The sequence below is a fragment of the Entelurus aequoreus genome, linkage group LG21, assembly GCF_033978785.1.
Source record: "Entelurus aequoreus isolate RoL-2023_Sb linkage group LG21, RoL_Eaeq_v1.1, whole genome shotgun sequence".
Taxonomy (NCBI): domain Eukaryota; kingdom Metazoa; phylum Chordata; class Actinopteri; order Syngnathiformes; family Syngnathidae; genus Entelurus; species Entelurus aequoreus.
In genome coordinates this window covers 44,445,146-44,467,211 of record NC_084751.1, presented here as the reverse complement: position 1 = coordinate 44,467,211, position 22,066 = coordinate 44,445,146, and the positions used below count along the sequence as shown (strand labels likewise).

At 40.9% G+C, this 22,066-nt stretch overlaps 1 protein-coding gene across 1 annotated transcript in view; it reads left to right on the top strand.

Moving 5' to 3' along the window:
- Positions 1-22,066, top strand: part of tsc1b (TSC complex subunit 1b) — a 66,018-nt gene that overhangs the window by 707 nt on the left and 43,245 nt on the right. The window contains exons 2-3 of the mRNA XM_062031692.1: positions 16,540-16,736; positions 16,821-16,924. Coding sequence (XP_061887676.1) covers positions 16,628-16,736; positions 16,821-16,924 — 213 coding nt within the window. The 5' untranslated portion in view covers positions 16,540-16,627. The remainder of the gene's footprint in view (positions 1-16,539; positions 16,737-16,820; positions 16,925-22,066) is intronic.

The window sequence follows — 22,066 nt, the reverse complement described above, 5'->3', positions numbered from 1 at the left end:
ACACTTGCATTGCAATATACATATACACACACACATGCATTGCAGTATATATATATACACATACATATACACTTGCATTGCAGTATACATATACACACGGACTTGCATTGCAGCATACACTACCGTTCAAAAGTTTGGGGTCACCCAAACAATTTTGCGGAATAGCCTTCATTTCTAAGAACAACAATAGACTGTCGAGTTTCAGAGGAAAGTTCTCTTTTTCTGGCCATTTTGAGCGTTCAATTGACCCCACAAATGTGATGCTCCAGAAACTCAATCTGCTCAAAGGAAGGTCAGTTTTGTAGCTTCTGTAACGAGCTAAACTGTTTTCAGATGTGTGAACATGATTGCACAAGGGTTTTCTAATCATCAATTAGCCTTCTGAGCCAATGAGCAAACACATTGAACCATAGAACACTGGAGTGATAGTTGCTGGAAATGGACCTCTATACACCTATGTAGATATTGCACCAAAAACCAGACATTTGCAGCTAGAATAGTCATTTACCACATTAGCAATGTATAGAGTGTATTTCTTTAGAGTTAAGACTAGTTTAAAGTTATCTTCATTGAAAAGTACAGTGCTTTTCCTTCAAAAATAAGGACATTTCAATGTGACCCCAAACTTTTGAACGGTAGTGTACATATACACATACATATACACACACACACTTGCATTGTAGTATACATATACACATACATATACACACACACTTGCATTGCAGTATATATATACACATACATATACACTTGCATTGCAGTATACACATACATATACACACACCCTTGCATTGCAGTATATATATACACATACATATACACTTGCATTGCAGTATACATATACATACACACAAACACACACTTGCATTGCAGTATACATATACACATACATATACACTTGCATTGCAGTATACATATACACATTAATATACACACATGCATTGTAGTATACATATACACATACATATACACACACACTTGCATTGCAGTATATATATACACATGCGTATACACTTGCATTGCAGTATACATATACACACACACTTGCATTGCAGTATACATATACACTTACACACACACTTGCATTGCAGTATACATATACATATAAACTTGCATTGCACTATACACATACACACACACTTGCATTGCAGTATACATATACACTTACACATACACTTGCATTGCAGTATACATATACTAGGGGTGTAACGGTACATGTATTTGTATTGAACCATTTCGGTACAGGGTTTCGGTTCGGTTCGGAGGTGTACCGAACAAGTTTCCACACAACCATATTAAGTAGCCGCCGCCACTTCCTTCTGCCTCTGTCAGTACTCTACACAGCACTCAGCATTGTCCCACCCACACAACCATCTGATTGGTTACAAACAGAGCGGTAACAGCCAATCAGCAGTGCGTATTCAGAGCGCATGTAGTCAGTGCTTAGCGTTTAGCAGGTAAGCATCAGGCAGCGGACTCTCCCCAAATTATAATAAACACCTCCCAGTCAACTACTAGTAACATCACTATGAGCCCGTTGACCTTCGAGAAATATAAAAGGCAGCTCAGCTCGCTCGCAGTCCTGGCTTGATCTGAAGGCTAATTCGCTTTTAGCGTAACGTTAGCTCATTTTGCGGTGTGTGTGTGTGTGTGTTACGGACAGCAAAGCCCTGTCTGTCTGTTATTTCACTTTACCTTTTTCTGTGTTTATTGAGCTGTGTTGAAGCATCAAAAAAGGACATTATGTTAAATGAAGAGTTTCTGTTTCTGATAGTTGATATAATAATGTAACTGCATCATTAAGCCTACATGAACTCCATGGTGTTCAGGGATGAATAGTCTCTCCTATTACTATTGTACCATTTTTTCAGCTATAGTTACATTAATTATTAGAAATGCAGCAGCCTAGTTTTGAATGGCAGGGTCCCTGCTATCACATGTTGATAAAAATATAACATTTACATAATAAATCAACTACAGGCTTCCCAAATGCTGTAATAAATTAAGCATGATGAGTTGACTTGAAACTGTTTAATGTTGCACTTTTTATATGTAGACGAAAATTTTTGTCATTTTTTTAAATCTGAGCAACAACTTTAGGCAGTTTAATGTTGATTAACGTGGGCAGAATTATTATAGTGTTCCCAATGGTAAAAGGATAAAGCCATTGTTTACAAATTTGGTAAATAAATAACCAAAACATTTACATTTTGTTGTTTTCTTACTGTACCGTAAATAAACCGAACCGTGACCTCTAAACCGAGATACGTACCGAACCGAAATGTTTGTGTACCGTTACACCCCTAGAAGATTATGGAAGTGCATCATATAACCCTTCATGAACGACGTGGTCTTGAATAGTGTATGATATTGCTAATGTACTTTAGGGAGCTATTTATTTATTAAACAGTTTATTTAACTTTATAAGAAATGCAACTGGAAGGCAGAGTTCATACACCCTGGGACAAGTTGCCAATTAAGCCACATTACGTGCAGATTGGAGTGAGCAATTGAATTATGAGTATTTATATTATGTTTATTTCCAAATCAAATCAGACTTACCCTGAAGACAGCCAGATAATTAGTGACTTTCCTGGTATACATTACATGTTTTATTAGCAAGAAATGCACTCGTTGAACTGCAGAACAATTCTAAAAGATTTTTAGAAAGCCTCCATGGGCATCATAACAATTAGGTTATTATTGAATCATTTTAATTATGTCTGTTGATTTAATTGTGTCCTGAATCAGTGGTGGCAAAATGGAGTGTACTACTTCAGTTTGAGGCCAGAACTAGACTTTGCATCATCTCGGGATATATGGATATAGCAATTTCATATTAAGGTTATTGTGAACAAAATATTTACGGTCATAATAATAATATTGACTTTTATTTCTAATGCACTTTATATTTCTGGAATCTTAAAGTGGTACAGATTGGAAAAGAGACAATCAAGAGATTTTGATTCAAAACTATTATCTCGTTATTTTTGAAGGTGCTTAAAAACTACACACGCTGACATCTTTGAACCTTTTATTTTTTTCCTTTAAAAAAAAAATAGACAATAATACACCGTATTTTTCGGACTATAAGTCGCAGTTTTTTTCATAGTTTGGCCGGGGGTGCGACTTATACTCAGGAGCGACTTATGTGTGAAATTATTAACACATTACCTTAAAATATCAAATAATAGTATTTAGCTCATTCACGTAAGAGACTAGACGTATAAGATTTCATGGGATTTAGCGATTAGGAGTGACAGATTGTTTGGTAAACGTATAACATGTTCTATATGTTATAGTTATTTGAATGACTCTTACCATAATATGTTATGTTAACATACCAGGCACCTTCTCAGTTGGTTATTTATGCCTCATATAACGTACACTTATTCAGCCTGTTGTTCACTATTCTTTATTTATTTTAAATTGCCTTTCAAATGTCTATTCTTGGTGTTGGCTTTTACCAAATACATTTCCCCCGAAATGTATTTGGTATTTCCAGTGCGACTTATATATGTTTGTTTTCCTTCTTTATTATGCATTTTCAGCCGGTGCGACTTATACTCCAGAGCGACTTATACTCCGAAAAATACGGTACTTACCTTGACAAAATAAACATTTAACATTGTTATTTGAGTGTTTGAATATGTATATCTTCTTTTGTTTGAATTTGCTAAGGTTTTAGAGAGTTTTTAATGATAAAAAGCAAAACCGCGGTCGCATGTTTTCGGTTTATGTGACTATTCACTTCCCATTGCTGACAAGTGTGTGTATCATATGCCTTCATGTATAGTTCTTTTACTGTGTTCTTAGAGAGCACAGCCCTTAGGCTCAATTTACACAGAAAAATAACTGTTGCTCAGACAACAATTTGTTTATGTAACTTTACATTGGGGTATGTTGTTTCTTAATGTCTCTTGTGTTCATGTTAGCATTTAAGATAGCTAGTATTTAAACACAAGGTTGCTTCTCCGGTAAGTGAGCAGTATCACCGGTCTGGGAGTTTATCAAAGTGCGGTAATTAACCACGATTTGACGATCATTTTAATTTGAAATGGAAATATTAAACATTGAGAGTTTTACCGGGGTTTATCATTACCGGAGAACCGGTAATCCTCACCGCCAGCTATGCCCTTTGCTATGACTTTGTTTGCTTTAATGTTATCATAGTATATTTTATATGAGGCTGTAATAAACTCCACTCTACAAGCAAATATGATATGCAAAAATGTAGGCACTGTATGTCCCAAAAGGAAACGTGAGGGAAGTATAAAATAAGAGAGGAAAAACAGGAACTCATCTTAACAGGAAAAACTCCATTCTGAAAACAAAGAAAGCAACGGTCAGGGTTGAAATTATTATTTTGGTAATTATTAAATACAAAACAGTCACACATAGAGGGTAAATTAACTCAGCCTCTCCAAATAAAATAGTATACAGTGGTTCTCAAAAGTTTACATACACTTGTAAAGAACATAATGTCATGGTTGTCTTGAGTTTGCAATAATTTCTACAACTCTTATTTTTAGAGTTATAGAGTGATTAGAGCACATACTTGTTGGTCACAAAAAACATTCGTTAAGTTTGGTTCTTTTATGAACTTATGGGTCTACTGAAAATGTGAGCAAATGTGCTGGGTCAAAAGTATACATACAGCTATGTTAATATTTGCTTACATGTCTCTTGGCAAGTTTCACGGCAATAAAGCGCTTTTGGTAGCCATCCACAAGCTTCTGCTTGAATTTCTGACCACTCCTCTTGACAAAATTGGTGCAGTTCAGCTAAATGTGTTGGTTTTCTGACATGGACTTGTTTCTTCAGCATTGTCCACACGTTTAAGTCAGGACTTTGGGAAGGCCATTCTAGTTAATGAACAGGTAGGTAGTATTTCCTGCTTGGCATTGCTGCCTGTCGCACCTCCTCCAGTGCCCACGGGTCAGCTGCAGGGTCATCAGCCAGGAACCACCATTCACCAACGTTTCACTCCTTTAATCCTGGAACGTCTCCTGGTGGCGGAGCAGTGACAGGGACGTCTCCCTGTCACCCCCTGCAGCTGATAGCTGTTACCCCCTGCGGCTGTTATCGGGGTTAGTTGTTCTTTCCCCAGCTCCTGTCCTTCCTCCTCAGCCAGAGCCAAAAGCTGCCTTTCTCGGCCTCCTCTGCCAGATCTTTTATGGCCTTTCTCAGCTTTCTTCCAGTCACTCCTACGTCCCTCAAAAGGCGTGTGGTTGACAGCCCCACGTAGCCTCGGCAGCCAACTTCTACTGGGTAGATGGTTGTCTTCCAGCCAGCCTCCCGGCACTCAGCAGCCAGCTCCGAGTACTTGGCCTTCTTGCGCTCAAAGGCGGCCTCGATCCCCTCCTCCGATGGTACGGTCAGCTCAATAAGGTGCACCACTCTTGCCTTGCTGGACCACACTACAATATCCGGGCGGAGAGATGTAGTGGTGATCTCCGTGGGGAACCGGAGCTGCCTATTGAGGTCAACCCTCATGTCCCACTCCTGGTCTGGGGAAAAGGGCCTTGCTGCTGTCTCTCTTGGCCTGATGTATCTTTGACCCCCCCCTTCCGTGACAAAGCTGGTATGGTTCTCTGCTGGTGGTGATTCTTTGCTGCCCTGTCGACACCCCTCCAGCACCTCCGCTAGTTTCCTCAGGACCTGGTCGTGGCGCCATCTATAGCGCCCCTGAGAGAGTGCGGTCTTGCAGCCCGACAAGATGTGCTGGAGGCTTGCGTTGGGAGCATTGCAGAGTGAGCAGCATTCCTCGTTCCCGAACCATTGGTGAAGGTTACGAGGACAGGGAAGCGTGTCGCAGGTTGAACGAATAAGGAAGCTGATCCTTGCCTGTGGAATCTTCCACAGGTCGGACCAGCTGATGTTCCGGTTGACCACTCCCTCCCAGGTTGTCCACCTTCCTTGTCGGCCCTGCGACACGGCCTTGATCTTATAGCGCTCTTCCTCCATCCTCGTCACCTCCGCCACCACCATCTCCTTCCTCTCCTTGCGGTTGGCCTTAGACCAGAACCGAGGCGCTTCTCCCCATCCTAGCCCTGCTCTTTCTGCCTGGACTCTGCCCATGAGCTCTTGGTGATGCAGCCTACTGACAGCTCGGTCAACCTCAGTTTGGGCTTTCCACTTTCGGCCAGTGGGAACCTTGGCATTGGCGTTCCTTACTGACTGGTCAGTGGACTCTCTTAGTTCGAGGACCAGCCTGGACTTCTCCTGCATATAGCCCAGACTGATAGACTGCAGTGGCAGCTGCAGTGCGTTCTTCCCAAAGAGGCCCGTTTCTGAAAGGCACCGTGGTAGTCCCAGCCACTTTCTGATGAATGAGTTGGCTTTTCCATCCATCTTACTCACGGCAGATGAGGGGATCTCGCTCATTTTCAGAGGCCACATCACCCTCCTGTAGAGTATGAACTGGTAGCACCAGACCTTGTACTTTCCAGGGAGTTGGCTCTGGTCGATCCTTGCCAGGCCGTCCGTGAGTTGTTTCATGACAGTCCTCCCCATCTGTTTATCGGACAGCTCTGCAGTGTACTGCCTCCCCAGGCTTTTGATGGGTTGCTCAGACAGGAGGGGGATTTTCTCTCCCCCGACGACAAAGATGGTGTTGTCGTTTCTGACTCCCCTTCTGAGTGACAGGCTACGGGATTTGGAGGGTTTGATCTTCATTCTGGCCCATGATGTCAACTCATCCACCCTTTTCAGCAGTCGAGATGTACATGCTGCTGTCTGAAGGAGGCTGGTGACATCGTCCATATAGCTCCTCAATGGGGGTAACCTCTGACCAGATGGTGTTTTGATTCCTCCAACCATTTGCCTTGCTCCGATGAGGATTATCTCAAAGGCTGCCACGAACAAGATTGGAGAAATGGCACACCCCATTGCAATTCCCACTTCTAGATGCTGCCACCCGGTGGTGAAGTCCTGGAGGGCAAAGCACATCTGCAGATCGCTGAAGTAAAGCGCTACCAGGTTCTTGATGCAGGGTGGCATGTGGAAGAACTCCAAGGCGTAGTTGATCAGCTGGTGTGGGACCGATCCGTACGCGTTGGCGAGATCGAGCCAGATGACATGCAGGTCGGTCTCCTCCCGCTTGGCCTTCTGGATCTGGTCCCAGATCATCGTAGAGTGCTCTACGCATCCTGGGAAACCTGGAACTCCTGCTTTCTGGCAGTTGGTGTCGATGTAGCAATTCTCTAGCAGGTAGGTGGTCATCCTTCTGGCCAGCACTGAGAAGAAGATTTTTCCTTCTACGTTCAGCAGGGCGATGTTTCTGAATTGGCCGATATTTTTGGAGTTTTCTTCCTTCGGGATGAATACCGCTACAGCCCTTTGCCACTCCGCTGGAATGAGTTGCTTTTTCCAGGCAGTTCTCATTAGATACCAGAGCAGTTCAAGTACCTTGGGGCAGTTCTTATAGAGCTTGTAGGGAACTCCATTGGGGCCTGGTGCTGATGAGGACCTTGCCTTCTTCACGGTTTGCCTAACTTCGCTGAGCTTGGGGGGCATGATGTTAAATTCAGCTGTCGGTGGCGCAGGCCGGGGCACGTACCCTGGTGTTCCTAATGGGACGTTTCTTAGCGGATCACTGTACTGCCTTTTGACGTGCTGTTCCATTTGCTCCCTGGTGGTTTCGAGCTTCCCGGACTTTTTCTCCTCCAGCAGTTGTCTGGCGTGCTTGAAGGGATCCTTGAAGAAGCTGGCTCGCTCTTTCTGCTTCCGTTTGCTACGCTTGCGGATGCGTTCAGCTCTGCGGAGCCTGGATAGCCTTTGCCTGACCTCCTCCCACAGGACTTTCAGACCTTCTCTCTCTGGCTGGGTTGCCTTCCTCCAGTTCTTGCGGAGTTGTCGGCGTCTTCGCACAAGCTCGGCGATCTCCTTTTCCCTCCTCCCCATTTCCCTTGGGGCAGTCCTCTGCTTGGAGATAATTTCACCAAACCTGTCTTTGCAGGTCTGGTATATGATGTCCCCAAACAGGTTAAGCTTAGCTTCGGCACCTCCATGCAACCTTTCCTCCAGGATCTTGGTCAGGTCTGTATCCAAAGTACGCCATGCCTCTGCTTCATTTGCCTTTGGCCATTTGAGCTTGTTCCTTCTTGCTGGTTTCTTGGTCTCTGCTTGTGGCTCTGTTCTGTGTGAGATGGTAGAGATTGGGTCTTGGTGCTCACGTGGGGGCTCAGCCTCCACCGAGGGGCTTTCTTCCTCTGTGCCATCTGTGCTTTCAGCAACATTGGGTCCGTTAGCACTGTGGTTTTCTACCTGGCTTCTGGTCCCTCTTGTCTCACCCGCTGCCGCGGTGCAAGGTTGCTGTTGGCCTCTCTGACCACACTTTGCTTTCCCCTGGTGGATTCGCAGTCCCCTGTACGTGGTCACCTTTTCCCATCCGCAAGCACACTTTCGGAGGATCTTCTCCTCATTAACTGGAGTTCTGATGTTCTCGTTATCCGTTTCCGTTGCCATCGTCGTTACCGTGTGGTCCGTCATGTTAGGCCCATCTTTCATCCCGCCTCTCGGAGGGCCTGCGGGTTGTTTTTTCCTTGATTTCTTCGTAGTTAAGGTGGGTGTCCCTCTTGCGAGAGACCAGTGGGTTGGGTAACTAGCCGTCCACTCCCGGTGCGGTCTTTCCCTGCTGCCATCCAGTCTTTCCTGGCTGTCCTCCAGTCTTCCCTGGACTCCAACTGCCCTGTTCACAGTAGTCACTGGGGTTTCCAGAACTTCAGTTAATGAACAGGTAGGTAGTATTTCCTGCTTGGCATTGCTGCCTGTCGCACCTCCTCCAGTGCCCACGGGTCAGCTGCAGGGTCATCAGCCAGGAACCACCATTCACCAACGTTTCACTCCTTTAATCCTGGAACGTCTCCTGGTGGCGGAGCAGTGACAGGGACGTCTCCCTGTCACCCCCTGCAGCTGATAGCTGTTACCCCCTGCGGCTGTTATCGGGGTTAGTTGTTCTTACCCCAGCTCCTGTCCTTCCTCCTCAGCCAGAGCCAAAAGCTGCCTTTCTCGGCCTCCTCTGCCAGATCTTTTATGGCCTTTCTCAGCTTTCTTCCAGTCACTCCTACGTCCCTCAAAAGGCGTGTGGTTGACAGCCCCACGTAGCCTCGGCAGCCAACTTCTACTGGGTAGATGGTTGTCTTCCAGCCAGCCTCCCGGCACTCAGCAGCCAGCTCCGAGTACTTGGCCTTCTTGCGCTCAAAGGCGGCCTCGATCCCCTCCTCCGATGGTACGGTCAGCTCAATAAGGTGCACCACTCTTGCCTTGCTGGACCACACTACAATATCCGGGCGGAGAGATGTAGTGGTGATCTCCGTGGGGAACCGGAGCTGCCTATTGAGGTCAACCCTCATGTCCCACTCCTGGTCTGGGGAAAAGGGCCTTGCTGCTGTCTCTCTTGGCCTGATGTATCTTTGACCCCCCCCTTCCGTGACAAAGCTGGTATGGTTCTCTGCTGGTGGTGATTCTTTGCTGCCCTGTCGACACCCCTCCAGCACCTCCGCTAGTTTCCTCAGGACCTGGTCGTGGCGCCATCTATAGCGCCCCTGAGAGAGTGCGGTCTTGCAGCCCGACAAGATGTGCTGGAGGCTTGCGTTGGGAGCATTGCAGAGTAAAACCTTAATTCTAGCCTGATTTAGCCATTGATTGATTGATTGAGACTTTTATTAGTAGGTTGCACAGGGAAGTACATATTCCGTACAATTGACCACTAAATGGTAACACCCGAATACGTTTTTCAACTTGTTTAAGTCGGGGTCCACTTAAATTGATTCATGATACAGATATATACTATCATATATACTATCATCATAATACAGTCATCACACAAGATAATCACATTGAATTATTTACATTATTTACAATCAGGGGTGTGGAGGGGGGGGGGGGGTATGGACATCAAGTAGTGGACATAGAGAGAGAGAGAGAGAGAGAGAGACAGAGAGAGAGAGAGAGAGAGAGATCAGAAGGCATAAGAAAAAGAAAAAGTATCTGCATTTGATTGTTTACATTTGATTATTAGCAATCCGGGGAGGGTGTTAGTTTAGGGTTGTAGCTGCCTGGAGGTGAACTTTTATTGCGGTTTTGAAGGAGGATAGAGATGCCCTTTCTTTTATACCTGTTGGGAGCGCATTCCACATTGATGTGGCATAGAAAGAGAATGAGTTAAGACCTTTTGTTAGTTCGGAATCTGGGTTTAACGTGGTTAGTGGAGCACCCCCTGGTGTTGTGGTTATGGCGGTCATTTACGTTAAGGAAGTAGTTTGACATGTACTTCGGTATCAGGGAGGTGTAGCGGATTTTATAGACTAGGCTCAGTGCAAGTTGTTTAACTCTGTCCTCCACCTTGAGCCAGCCCACTTTAGAGAAGTGGGTAGGAGTGAGGTGGGATCTGGGGTGGAGGTCTAGATGTAACCTGACTAGCTTGTTCTGAGATGTTTGGAGTTTAGATTTGAGGGTTTTGGAGGTGTTAGGATACCAGGAGGTGTTTGGGGTCATTGTCTTGTTGGAACACCCAACTGCGCCCAAGACCCAACCTCCGCGGCTGATGATTTTAGCTTGTCCTGAAGAATTTGGAGGTAATCCTCCTTTTTCATTGTCCCATTTACTCTCTGTAAAGCACCAGTTCCATTGGCAGCAAAACAGGCCCAGAGCATAATACTACCACCACCATGCGTGACGGTGGGAATGGTGGTCCTGGGATTAAAGGCCTCACCTTAGTTTGGCTGCAGTGGAACAACCCACTCTATGCTCCGAAGAAATGACAAGAAAGTCGCGTTGGCTGTCGCGAAAGGAGCTGATTCTGACCGAAAGTTGAACACATTCTCGCGTGCAACGCTTGTCAATAGCCTATTATTTACGCACTATGTATCAATTCATACACTGTATGACTTATTTTCCATGTAAAGACCCTTATTTTTAAGGTGTGGCAGATTTTACCATGCCGTGGCGCCGCGCCACAATTAATGTGGGGGGGAATCGTGTTTTCTTTTATAAAAAACAATGGTTAATATACAGGATCTAAATGGCGAGAAGCGGTCACATCATTACATCGTCATGTGTTTGTGTTGGAGTTTGTCAAAAAGACCTTACCTCAATACCAGATTTTTAAGCCAACTGCACCTCAATTGTGCTTTCATCCACTTGCAAATTGAACTTTGACCTTTGTTGTTGTTCTAATATCCAAAGGAATCATATAAACAAGCAATTTGACTTTGTTGTATAACATAGCTTGGCCCCATTCTTTATTATTATTGCTACACTACGTAACATTTTTCATTATTCTGCCAAACGTAATTATTTAAAAAAAAATGAGTTCAACAGAGAATTAAGATGTTGGTGTGCTTGCAAAAGGGGTTGTTGTTGACAGCTTGCATCCAAATGTCATATGGAAGTGAGCGGTGGTGTTGCATAAAGGTCCTTTGTTTCTTTTTGACCGTTCCCAGGCTGTCTGAGATCACGCTAAGGGTGACTCAAATTGGAGTCTCTTACTTGTCCCTGCCCGTCTATCTTTCACAACAAAGTTTTTGAATGTGGAAAATGTTTCAGGATTTTTCTAATTTATATATTTATCCATTTAAAATAAACTGCATACATGTACGCGTGGATGTTATATATTTTATGGACTATAATAAATACTGTATTGACCTGAGTATAAAACAGAGTCGCCTTCTATTCGGGATTAGAAGTTAATTCATGTACACCAGGGGTGTCCAAAGTGCGGCCCGGGGGCCATTTGCGGCCCGCAGCTAATTGTTTAGCGGCCCGCCACACATTCTGGAAATGCCATTGCAAAAATAAAAAAAACATAAAAAAAGTGGAATGAGGTGAAATCTAAGTAGAAAACGTTGCAATGTTGATACAGAGCTGCCACGCAGGCTGTTTTTTTATTTTGTCTATATTTTCCTTTTTTTGCCAATGCTCAAAAAAAAAAAAAAAAGACAAAAAATCAATAATGAATTATTGACATCTTCAGGGCTCCAATTACTTCAAATATTTCACATTAAAATGTTTTATGTGGAAAAATATTGCATATATTGTGTGGTTGCCATGTAAAGACATCCAAGTTTTCTTTGACAAAAGAGCATAAAACAAACAAAATAATAGTTCAAACGTAAAATGGACAGATATATCTGAAGTTGATCTTGTAACTTAAGTGTTGAAAGTAAAACAAATAATGATAAAAATGTATCACTTTATGAGTGGGTTACTTTTTGGATCCCAAAGATATTTAGTGGGATTTTATTCATCTTTTCTCTGTGATTAATCAAAAATAATAATGAAAATAAAATCAATGGTGTCATGCATTATTGATTTTTTCAGGGCTCCAATTACTTCACATCAAACATTGCTTTCTGAATGTTTTGGGCGGTGGGGGAAATACTGCATATTTCAGTTTTACTATAAAAAACAAAGTTGTCTTTGACAGAAAAGGCATATATAATAATAGGCAATAATAATTTGATTTGTTTTTAACATTTTAATGACTGAGACCCTAGAGCCCTAATTGTTAAAAAAAAAAATCTATGTATTTTGTTATGGTTGGAAAATGAAAAATGTCAAAATGGCCCCCGCATGCTTTAATTTTCCCGTGTGCGGCCCTCAGTGGAAAAGGTTTGGACACCCCTGATGTACACCAACAGACCGTTGCCGATTGCCACCCACCGGTGTGTATTAATGTTTTGCTTATGGATCATCCAACTAAATAGTAATACATATTGATGCATAACCTTTGTTGATAATCCATCGCTCTGCCTTTAAAACAAACCTACCATAACATGCTTTTATCTTAGCTTTGCTGGTTAACCCAATTACTAGGGCAATTACTTGGGGGCACGATCTGTACTTTGGAAACCTTTGCTTAGCTCCAAATCAACCATGATAATGACTGAATCCTTCATAACTACCAAAACTACAACCCATGACTGAGCATTCAATGGCTAACTGAGACACAGCTGCACTGTGACTTGTGTGAATGAATATAAGTATGTATCATCCCATTTGCCATTTCTTGGGAATAATGCTTAGCTCTTACTGTTGTTTATAATGTTTCTTCCCAGAGGGAAGTGTGTTTGCATGACATATGACTGCAGTGAATAAGAGGTCAAATATGTTGGAATTTTGATTGATGTTTGGTTGTTCCAGTCGACAACTTGTCACATGTCATACTATGCAAACCCCACCTACTTGCAATTGTTTTTGAGTATTTGAATATTACATTTCCAATGTTCAAAGAAAGCCAACATGTCTTTTCAGCTTTTATATCTATTTTAACAAAGAATGACCAATGATTTAGACCAGGGGTGTACAAACTCTTTGACTTGGGGGCCACGTTGGGCAAAGGTTTACATACACTTGTAAAGAACATAATGTCATGGCAGTGTTTCTCGTAAACTGCCAAGATACCTGTGGTGGTGGGGGCGTGGCTATGGGCGTGGTCACCATGACATCATCGAGTAATTTGCATAATTTACTACAATGATATGATTTTCTCTAAAAAGGCTCAAAAAATGTATACTTACTAATTAATAATAACAGTTTTGTTTTAAACGTCCATCCGCCCATTTTACAATATAATTACAACACTTTATGTACATATTTATATACAGATTTGAACAATAAGTTATTCACTCAAATATATTTATTAATTGTGGTTCTTACAAAAAAATCTATCTTATAAAAATATAAAAGCTAAAATGTCTCTTAAAGCTCTGCCCCTTTAATTAGTGCATACTAAATAATTTAAATCTCAGTGGCCTAGTGGTTAGAGTGTAGGTAGGTTGGAGTTCAAATCCCAGCCGAGTCATACCAAAGACTATAAAAATGGGACCCATAACCTCCCTGCTTGGCACTCAGCAACAAAGGGTTGGAGTTGGGGGTTAAATCACCAAAATGATTCCCGGGCACGGCACCGCTGCTGCCCACTGCTCCCCAAGGGGATGGGACAAATGCAGAGGACAAATTTCACCACATCTAGTGTGTGTGTGACAATCATTGGTACTTTAATCTTTAATCTTAAACGTTAGCCTACTACTACAACCATATTATTTACCAGCAACATAAAGTGAAACAGAGGCAGAGGTGTCCTGCCACAGTCAGTAACAAATAAACAGAAAACAGTAGTGGTGGTAGATAGACACAAAGCTTCATCAAACATCTGATCCACTGAACAAAGAGCTCCAAAAATCTTGATCCTACACTTCTCTTCGCTTTTGGTAGCCATCCACAAGCTTCTGGCAATTTCTGGTAGAATTTTTGATGACAATTTAGATTTAAAAAAGTGTGCTTGAAAATATGTTTACCAACAAATAATTGCTGATAAACGATATTATTGCCATGATTTTTATGAGCCCAAATCAACCATTAATTTAATGATTATACATAATAATATTGCACGTACTGTATTTTTCGGAGTATAAGTCGCTCCGCAGTATAAGTCGCACCGGCCGAAAATGCATAATAAAGAAGGAAAAAAACATAAGTCGCACTGAAGTATAAGTCGCATTTTTTGGGGACATTTATTTGATAAAAGCCAACAACAAGAATAGACATTTGAAAGGCATTTTAAAATAAATAAAGAATAGTGAACAACAGGCTGAATAAGTGTACGTTATATGACTCATAAATAACCAACTGAGAATGTGCCTGGTATAGGGCTGCAATTTACGATTAATTTGATAATCGATTAATCTGTCGATTATTACTTTGATTAATTATCAGATAAAAGAGACAAACTACATTTCTATCCTTTCCAGTACTTTTTGGAAAAAAAAACCCAGCATACTGGCACCATACTTATTTAGATTATTGTTTCTCAGCTGTTTGTACATGTTGCAGTTTATAAATAAAGGTTTATAAAAAAAAAAAATGCCTCTGCGCATGCGCATAACATAGATCCAACGAATCGATGACTAAATTAATCGCCAACTATTTTTATAATTGATTTGAATCGATTTAATCGATTAGTTGTTGCAGCCCTAGCCTTTGATTGATTGATTGATTGATTGAGACTTTTATTAGTAGGTTGCACAGTGAAGTACATATTCCGTACAATTGACCACTAAATGGTAACACCCAAATAAGTTTTTCAACTTGTTTAAGTCGGGGTCCAGGTATGTTAACGTAACATATTATGGTAAGAGTCATTCAAATAACTATAGCATATAGAACATGCCATACGTTTACCAAACAATCTGTCACTCCTAATCGCTAAATCCCATGAAATCTTACACGTCTCGTCTCTTACGTGAATGAGCTAAATAATATTATTTGATATTTTACGGTAATGTGTTAATAATTTCAAACATAAGTCGCTCCTGAGTATAAGTCGCACCCCCGGCCAAACTATGAAAAAAACTGCGACTTATAGTCCGAAAAATACGGTATATCCTTTCAAATTAGGGATGTCCGATAATGGCTTTTTGCCGATATCCGATATTCCGATATTGTCCAACTCTTTAATTACCGATACCGATATCAACCGATACTGATATATACAGTTGTGGAATTAACACATTATGCCTAATTTGGACAACCAGGTATGGTGAAGATAAGGTCCTTTTTTTTTAAATTGATAAAATAAAATAAGATAAATAAATTAAAAACATTTTCTTGAATAAAAAAGAAAGTAAAACAATATAAAATCAGTTACATAGAAACTAGTAATTAATGAAAATTAGTCAAATTAACTGTTAAAGGTTAGTACTATTAGTGGACCAGCAGCACGCACAATCATGTGTGCTTACGGACTGTATCCCTTGCAGACTGTATTGATATATATTGATATATAATGTAGGAACCAGAATATTAATAACAGAAAGAAACAACCCTTTTGTGTAAATGGGGGAGGGAGGTTTTTTGGGTTGGTGCACTTGTGTTTTTTATGTTGATTTAATAAAAAAAAAAACCCAAAAAAACGATACCGATAATAAAAAAACCGATACCGATAATTTCCGATATTACATTTTAAAGCATTTATCGGCCGATAATATCGGCCGGCCGATATTATCGGACATCTCTATTTCAAATGCAATAAACTTGTATTTCTTGTGTATTTTAACGATGTAATTTAAATTAAAACGTTTATATCTCTAATTTAAATAAAACAAACAATAACAATAAAGTTGATTTTGTTAACAAAATTTTGCACTTGAATAAACTATACAACTAAAAGCAATACCATATTTTGAGGGGATGGGGGGGCTCAAACATACACAACCAAAACAAAAAATGAAATAGCTAAATTGAGTGTTGACAAACAAAGTTGCATTTCGATATTGGACATGTAGGCAGAGGTAGAGTTGTACTTTACTTAACTGACAATCAAGTTAGGACCTTCTTAAACAAAAGTGCAAAGTAACAATATAAACAATACAGTTTAAAAAGATGTATTAAAAGCTCTTGTGGCAAATGGGGGAATAGATTGTTCGTGAAACACACAGGAAATAATGTTTTAAAACCCAACCATGGCCTCGACATAGAAGTACAAACCAGCCTTTAAGTGTCTTTAGTGAAATGTTTGCCATCCGTGTTCTCCAGAGGTGCCTGGAGACTGAATTGGTTGGTGGCTCCAAGGGAGTCCTCCAGGCAGGAAGGACACCGTGTGTGAGAGAGAGACACTGCCACCATGGCTCGGGAGCAGCCCAGCATGGGGGATCTGCTCCCTCTCCTGGAGACAGCCGACCTCCACCAGCTTGAAGAGATCAAGGGCCTTATTAATGAGCAGCTCAGCACCGGTAGTGTCAAGTTTTACATGTTTTTTTTTTGTCTGCTTCAATGTTTGTGTCCAACTGTAACAACTGTGTGTCATATTTTTGCAGAACGAGGGTCTGTGCTGCTCAACGGGCTGGTGGATTACTTTCTAGAAACAAACTCTCCCGAGGCCATGCATATCCTCTGCTCGGTCAGAGAGCCACATGACAAGGTGAGATGAAATAACTGGAAGATGTTGCATGGAAAACATTTTAGATAACTATACTAATGTAATAATATCCAGTATATACAGCACAGGCCAAAAGTTTGGACACACCTTCTCATTTTAATACGTTTTCTTTATTTTCATGACTATTTACATTGTAGATTGTCACTGAAGGCATCAAAACTATGACACCTGTGAAGGGAAAACCATTTAAGGCAGGGGTATCCAAACTTTTTCCACTGAGGACCGCACACGGAAAAATTAAAGCATGTGGGGGCCATTTTGATATTTTTCATTTTCAAACCATAACAAAATCTATGTATGTTGTATTTATTTTACCTTTAGGGGTCCCGGGGACCATAAAGGGTCTCAGTCATTAAAATGTTAAAAAATAAGTCAGATTATTATTTTTTTTAAATTATTTAATGCTTACAGTAAATTTCTATATCAACTTCAAGTTGATATAAAGTAATACAAATTTAAAAAAATACTTTATGGCTTTTCTGTCAAAAACAACTTAGTTTTTTTTATAGAAAAACTGAAATATGCAGTATTTAGTAATTAGAGCCCTAAAAGATCAATAATGCAGGACACCATTGATTTTAATTATTTCATATTTTTGAGTAATCACAGTGAAAAGATAAATAAAAAATCACTAAATATATTTGGGGTCCAAAAGGTGCCCCACTCATAAAGCGATACATTTTTATTATGTTTTTCTTTTACTTTCAACACATAAGTTACGAGATCAACTTCAGATACATCTGTCGATTTTATGCTGGAACAATTATTTTGTTTGTTTTATGCGCTTTTGTCAAAGAAAACTTTGATGTTTTTATATGGCTACTACACAATATATGCAATATTTACCACATACAACATTTTAAAGTGGAATATTTGAAGTAATTGGAGCCCTGAAAATAATTCATAACATGGATTTTTTGTCATTATTTTTTTTTTTTTGAACAATGGCATGAAAAGAAAAATGAAGAAAGACAAAAGAAAAAAAAAACAGCCTGCATGGCAGCTTTTGTGTCAACATTGCAACTTTTTCTCATTAGATTTCACCTCATTCCACTTTTTTTAATGTTCTTTTTTATTTTTTCACAATAGTATTTCCAGAATGTGTGGCGGGCCGGTAAACAATTAGCTGCGGGCCGCAAATGGCCCCCGGGCCGCACTTTGGACACTCATGATTTAAGGTGACTACCATTTGAAGCTCATCAAGAGAATGCCAAGAGTGTGCAAAACAGTAATCAGAGCAAAGGGTGGTTATTTTGAAGAAACTAGAATACTAAACATGTTTTCAGTTATTTCACCTTTTTTTGTTAAGTACCGGTACATAACTCCACATGTGTTCATTCATAGTTTTGATGTGACAATCTACAATGTAAATAGTCATGAAAATAAAGAAAACCCATTGAATGAGAAGGTGTCCAAACTTTTGGCCTGTACTGTATATCTTAAAAGGCAAGGTGATTTAAATACATGATCTTTTATATAGGAACATGATAAAACACAAACATAGAGATGAATGACTTAAGAAAATAATACAAACATATGAAACAAAGGCTGGTACTAACTAACTGAGAATAGGCCTGGGCGATATTGCTTTAAGATGACATTTTTTCCATTTTTCCCCCTACTTTTTAAAGGAACTACTGAATACAAATGACAGAAATAACTCAAAAACAAGTTTTTATTTTATTTGATCAAAAACTAGTAGTTTGAAATGACACTGCGTCTTTCTCTTAGCAAAATTTTTATTTGAATAATAAAGTCTTTTTAGACTAGATTTGTACTTTTTATGTAAGAATTTTCAAAGAACTAAATTACTGGGATGCAATATTTCTGTCTTGAATAAAATACTTCTGTAAACAAAATGTAGCATTGCACATTGCATGAAAATAAATACAAATCTCCAACATTGAGATTAATAATGTCAAAACGTAAAACTTCTGTCTTAAATAAAATACTCCGGTAAATAAACATGAAATATTCTTAATTGAGAAGACTATGTAATAGTTTTAGTAAGTGAATAAAGGCTGGCTTTTTCATTCACGCATCTTGGCGGGTGCGCAGAGTGACTGCTTTAGTGTGCATTGTGCTTCTTTCTTATCATACATGGTATTATCATACGTACTTTGTGTAAATGCTTCCACCACAGTAACATGCATTTTAACCAGAGTTTGTTTGTTTGTCGCGGTTTTGCTCGGCTCGTTGAGTTGTGTTTCCCACCCTCGACTGGATGCTTTGGTTTCGGACGCTGAAATAAGTTTGTTGTGCTGCTGTCATTTTTAAACAAACGTTGCACCCTGCAGTCATTTGTTCCACGTGTGTTGCAGCAAAACCAAATCACTGACAATACTTTTTTTTTTCTTTAGAACAAACATCTCACTCTTGTTTGCGTTAAAATTTGCCATATTTTGAATCTTGGCTAAGAAAGTAAGGGAGCATGCAAGGGCTACGGAAGCTCAGGAGGGAAAAAAGTATGCCGAAGCAAAAAAAATAAGTAAATTACCGTATTTTCCGGACTATAAAGCGCACTTAATATCCTTTTTTTTTCCTCAAAATTCGACAGTGCTCCTTATAACCACGTGCGCCTAATGTATAGAATGTTCTGGTTTTGCTTACCAACCTCGAAGCAATTTTATTTGGTACATGGTGTAATGATAAGTTTATTTAAAAATTCAACATACAGCAATTTCAAGATATAGGAACATCAGAACTGTACAAAGTCACACTACACAACCGCTTCCAAGCACTACAAGGTCCGCAAGAAACTCCTACATCAGTGGAGGATAAATGGAATAGTCTGAAAACAATATGGAAAGAGACATGTCAAGAAGTGGTTGGGAGACGAAAGGGAAATAACAAACCGTGGCTTTCCATGGAAATGTTCAGGAAAGTAGGTGAGAGAAGGGGAAAAAAGGAGTTACTAAACCAGAGCAACAAAGGCCACAGCACAGAAAGAATATGAAGCAGCAAACAAAGAAGTGAAGAAAAGTGTCAGAAAGGACAAAAAGAAGTACATTGAGGATTTGGCACAACAGGCAGCGGAGGCAGCAGGGAAAAACAATCTCAAAGAACTTTACATAACTACAAAAAAACTCATAGGCAAGTTTCAACAGTCACAATCACACATAAAAACACACAGGGTACACTACTCACAAACAAGGAGGATCAACTAAAGAGATGGACAGAACACTTTAGAGAACTGCTCAATAGACAACCCCCCCAACTGACAGCAGAGATCCCACCAGCCACAGACCTGTTGGGAATAAACTGCAACCCTCCCACCAAGACAGAAATCAAAATGGCCATCAGGGCCCTGAGAGGAGGCAAGGCAGAGGGGCCGGATGAGATCCAAGCTGAAGCCCTAAAGGCAGACATCGAAACCTCCACCAGTATGCTCTACCAACTCATGCAAAACATCTGGGAGGAAGAAAATGTCCCATCAGACTGCAGAGATGGCATCATTGTCAAGATTCCCAAGAAAGGAGACCTCGGGGAGTGCAAGAACTACAGGGGCATAATGCTGCTTTCATCGCCAGTGAAGGTGCTCAACCGCATCCTATGGAGAGAATCCAAAAGGCAGTCGATTGGAAACTGAGGGAAAACCAGGCTGGTTTCAGGAACAACCGATCCTGTGCAGATCAAATAGCCACACTCAGGATTATCATTGAACAGTCAATTGAATGCAACTCTCCTGTCTATGTCAACTTCATTGATTTTGAAAAGGCTTTTGACTGTGTGGATCGGGAGATGCTGTGGAGAGTGATGGCTCACTATGGCATTCCCCCAAAGTTGATCAACCTTATCAAGAACACCTATCGAGGGATGCAGTGTCGTGTCCTCCATGAAGGCTGCCTGTCAGAGCCCTTCAAGGTCCTGACTGGGGTGCGGCAGGGATGCATGCTCTCGCCCTTCCTGTTCATCCTCTGTATAGACTGGACCATGACACAAACAAGCAATAACCGAACCGGCATACAGTGGAGCCTGACCGAGCAGTTGGAAGACCTGGATTTTGCTGATGATTTAGCACTCCTAGCACACACACACCAACATATGCAGGAGAAATCATGCAAACTGGAAATAACAGCTGCTTCGCTTGGACTCAAAATCAACACATCAAAAACTAAGTTAATGCGTATCAACAACAAGAACAACTCCCCAATAAACATGGATCATAACCAGTTAGACGAGGTTGCCACCTTTACATACCTAGGAAGCATTGTTGCTGTGGACGGAGGAACGGAGGAGGATGTCAGTGCCAGAATTGGAAAAGCAAGGACCATATTCACTATCCTAAATAAAATCTGGAAAGCAAAAAACCTATCACTCAAGACCAAACTGCAAATCTTCAACTCAAACGTTAAATCCACCTTACTCTACAGTTCAGAAACCTGGAAGATCGCCGCCAACATACTCAACAAAATACAGACATTCTTCAACCGCTGCCTCCGTCGCCTCCTAGGTATCTACTGGCCTAACACCATCTCCAATGCCAACCCGTGGGACCTCACTAGACAAGACACAATAGAAACACAAATCAGGAGGAGGAAATGGAACTGGATCGGTCACACACTGCGTAGACACAATACATCAATCACAAAACATGCTCTAACATGGAACCCGCAAGAGGAAGAGAGGAAGGCCTAGAGCCACCTGGAGAAGAACCACAGAGCAGGAAATGAAGGCGCAAGGGCTGTCATGGCAACAACTGGAGCGGAGGGCACAAGACCGAAGGGGATGGAGGAGTTTCATCAATGGCCTATGTTCCTTAGGGAATTTAAAGGCCTAAGTAAGTAAGTAAGTAATGATAAGTTTGACCAGTAGATGGCAGTCACACATGAGATACGTTTAGACTGCACTATGATGGCAATATGACTCAAGTAAACACCAACATTTTATATGTTCCATTGAAAATATAGAACATTACACACGGCGCTCAAAAATCTATCAAAATGTTTTAGTACGACTTTGGTAAGTTATAAAGCTGCACCACTTGATGGATTGTACTGTGCTTCAACATAGGGGTATTATTATGGTGTGTGTGTATAAGGTAAGACATATTATCTGGCGTTTTGTTTTGCAATATCATGCAAAAGCAACTTTTCTTGCTTTCTGGTACCTGCTGATCTGTAT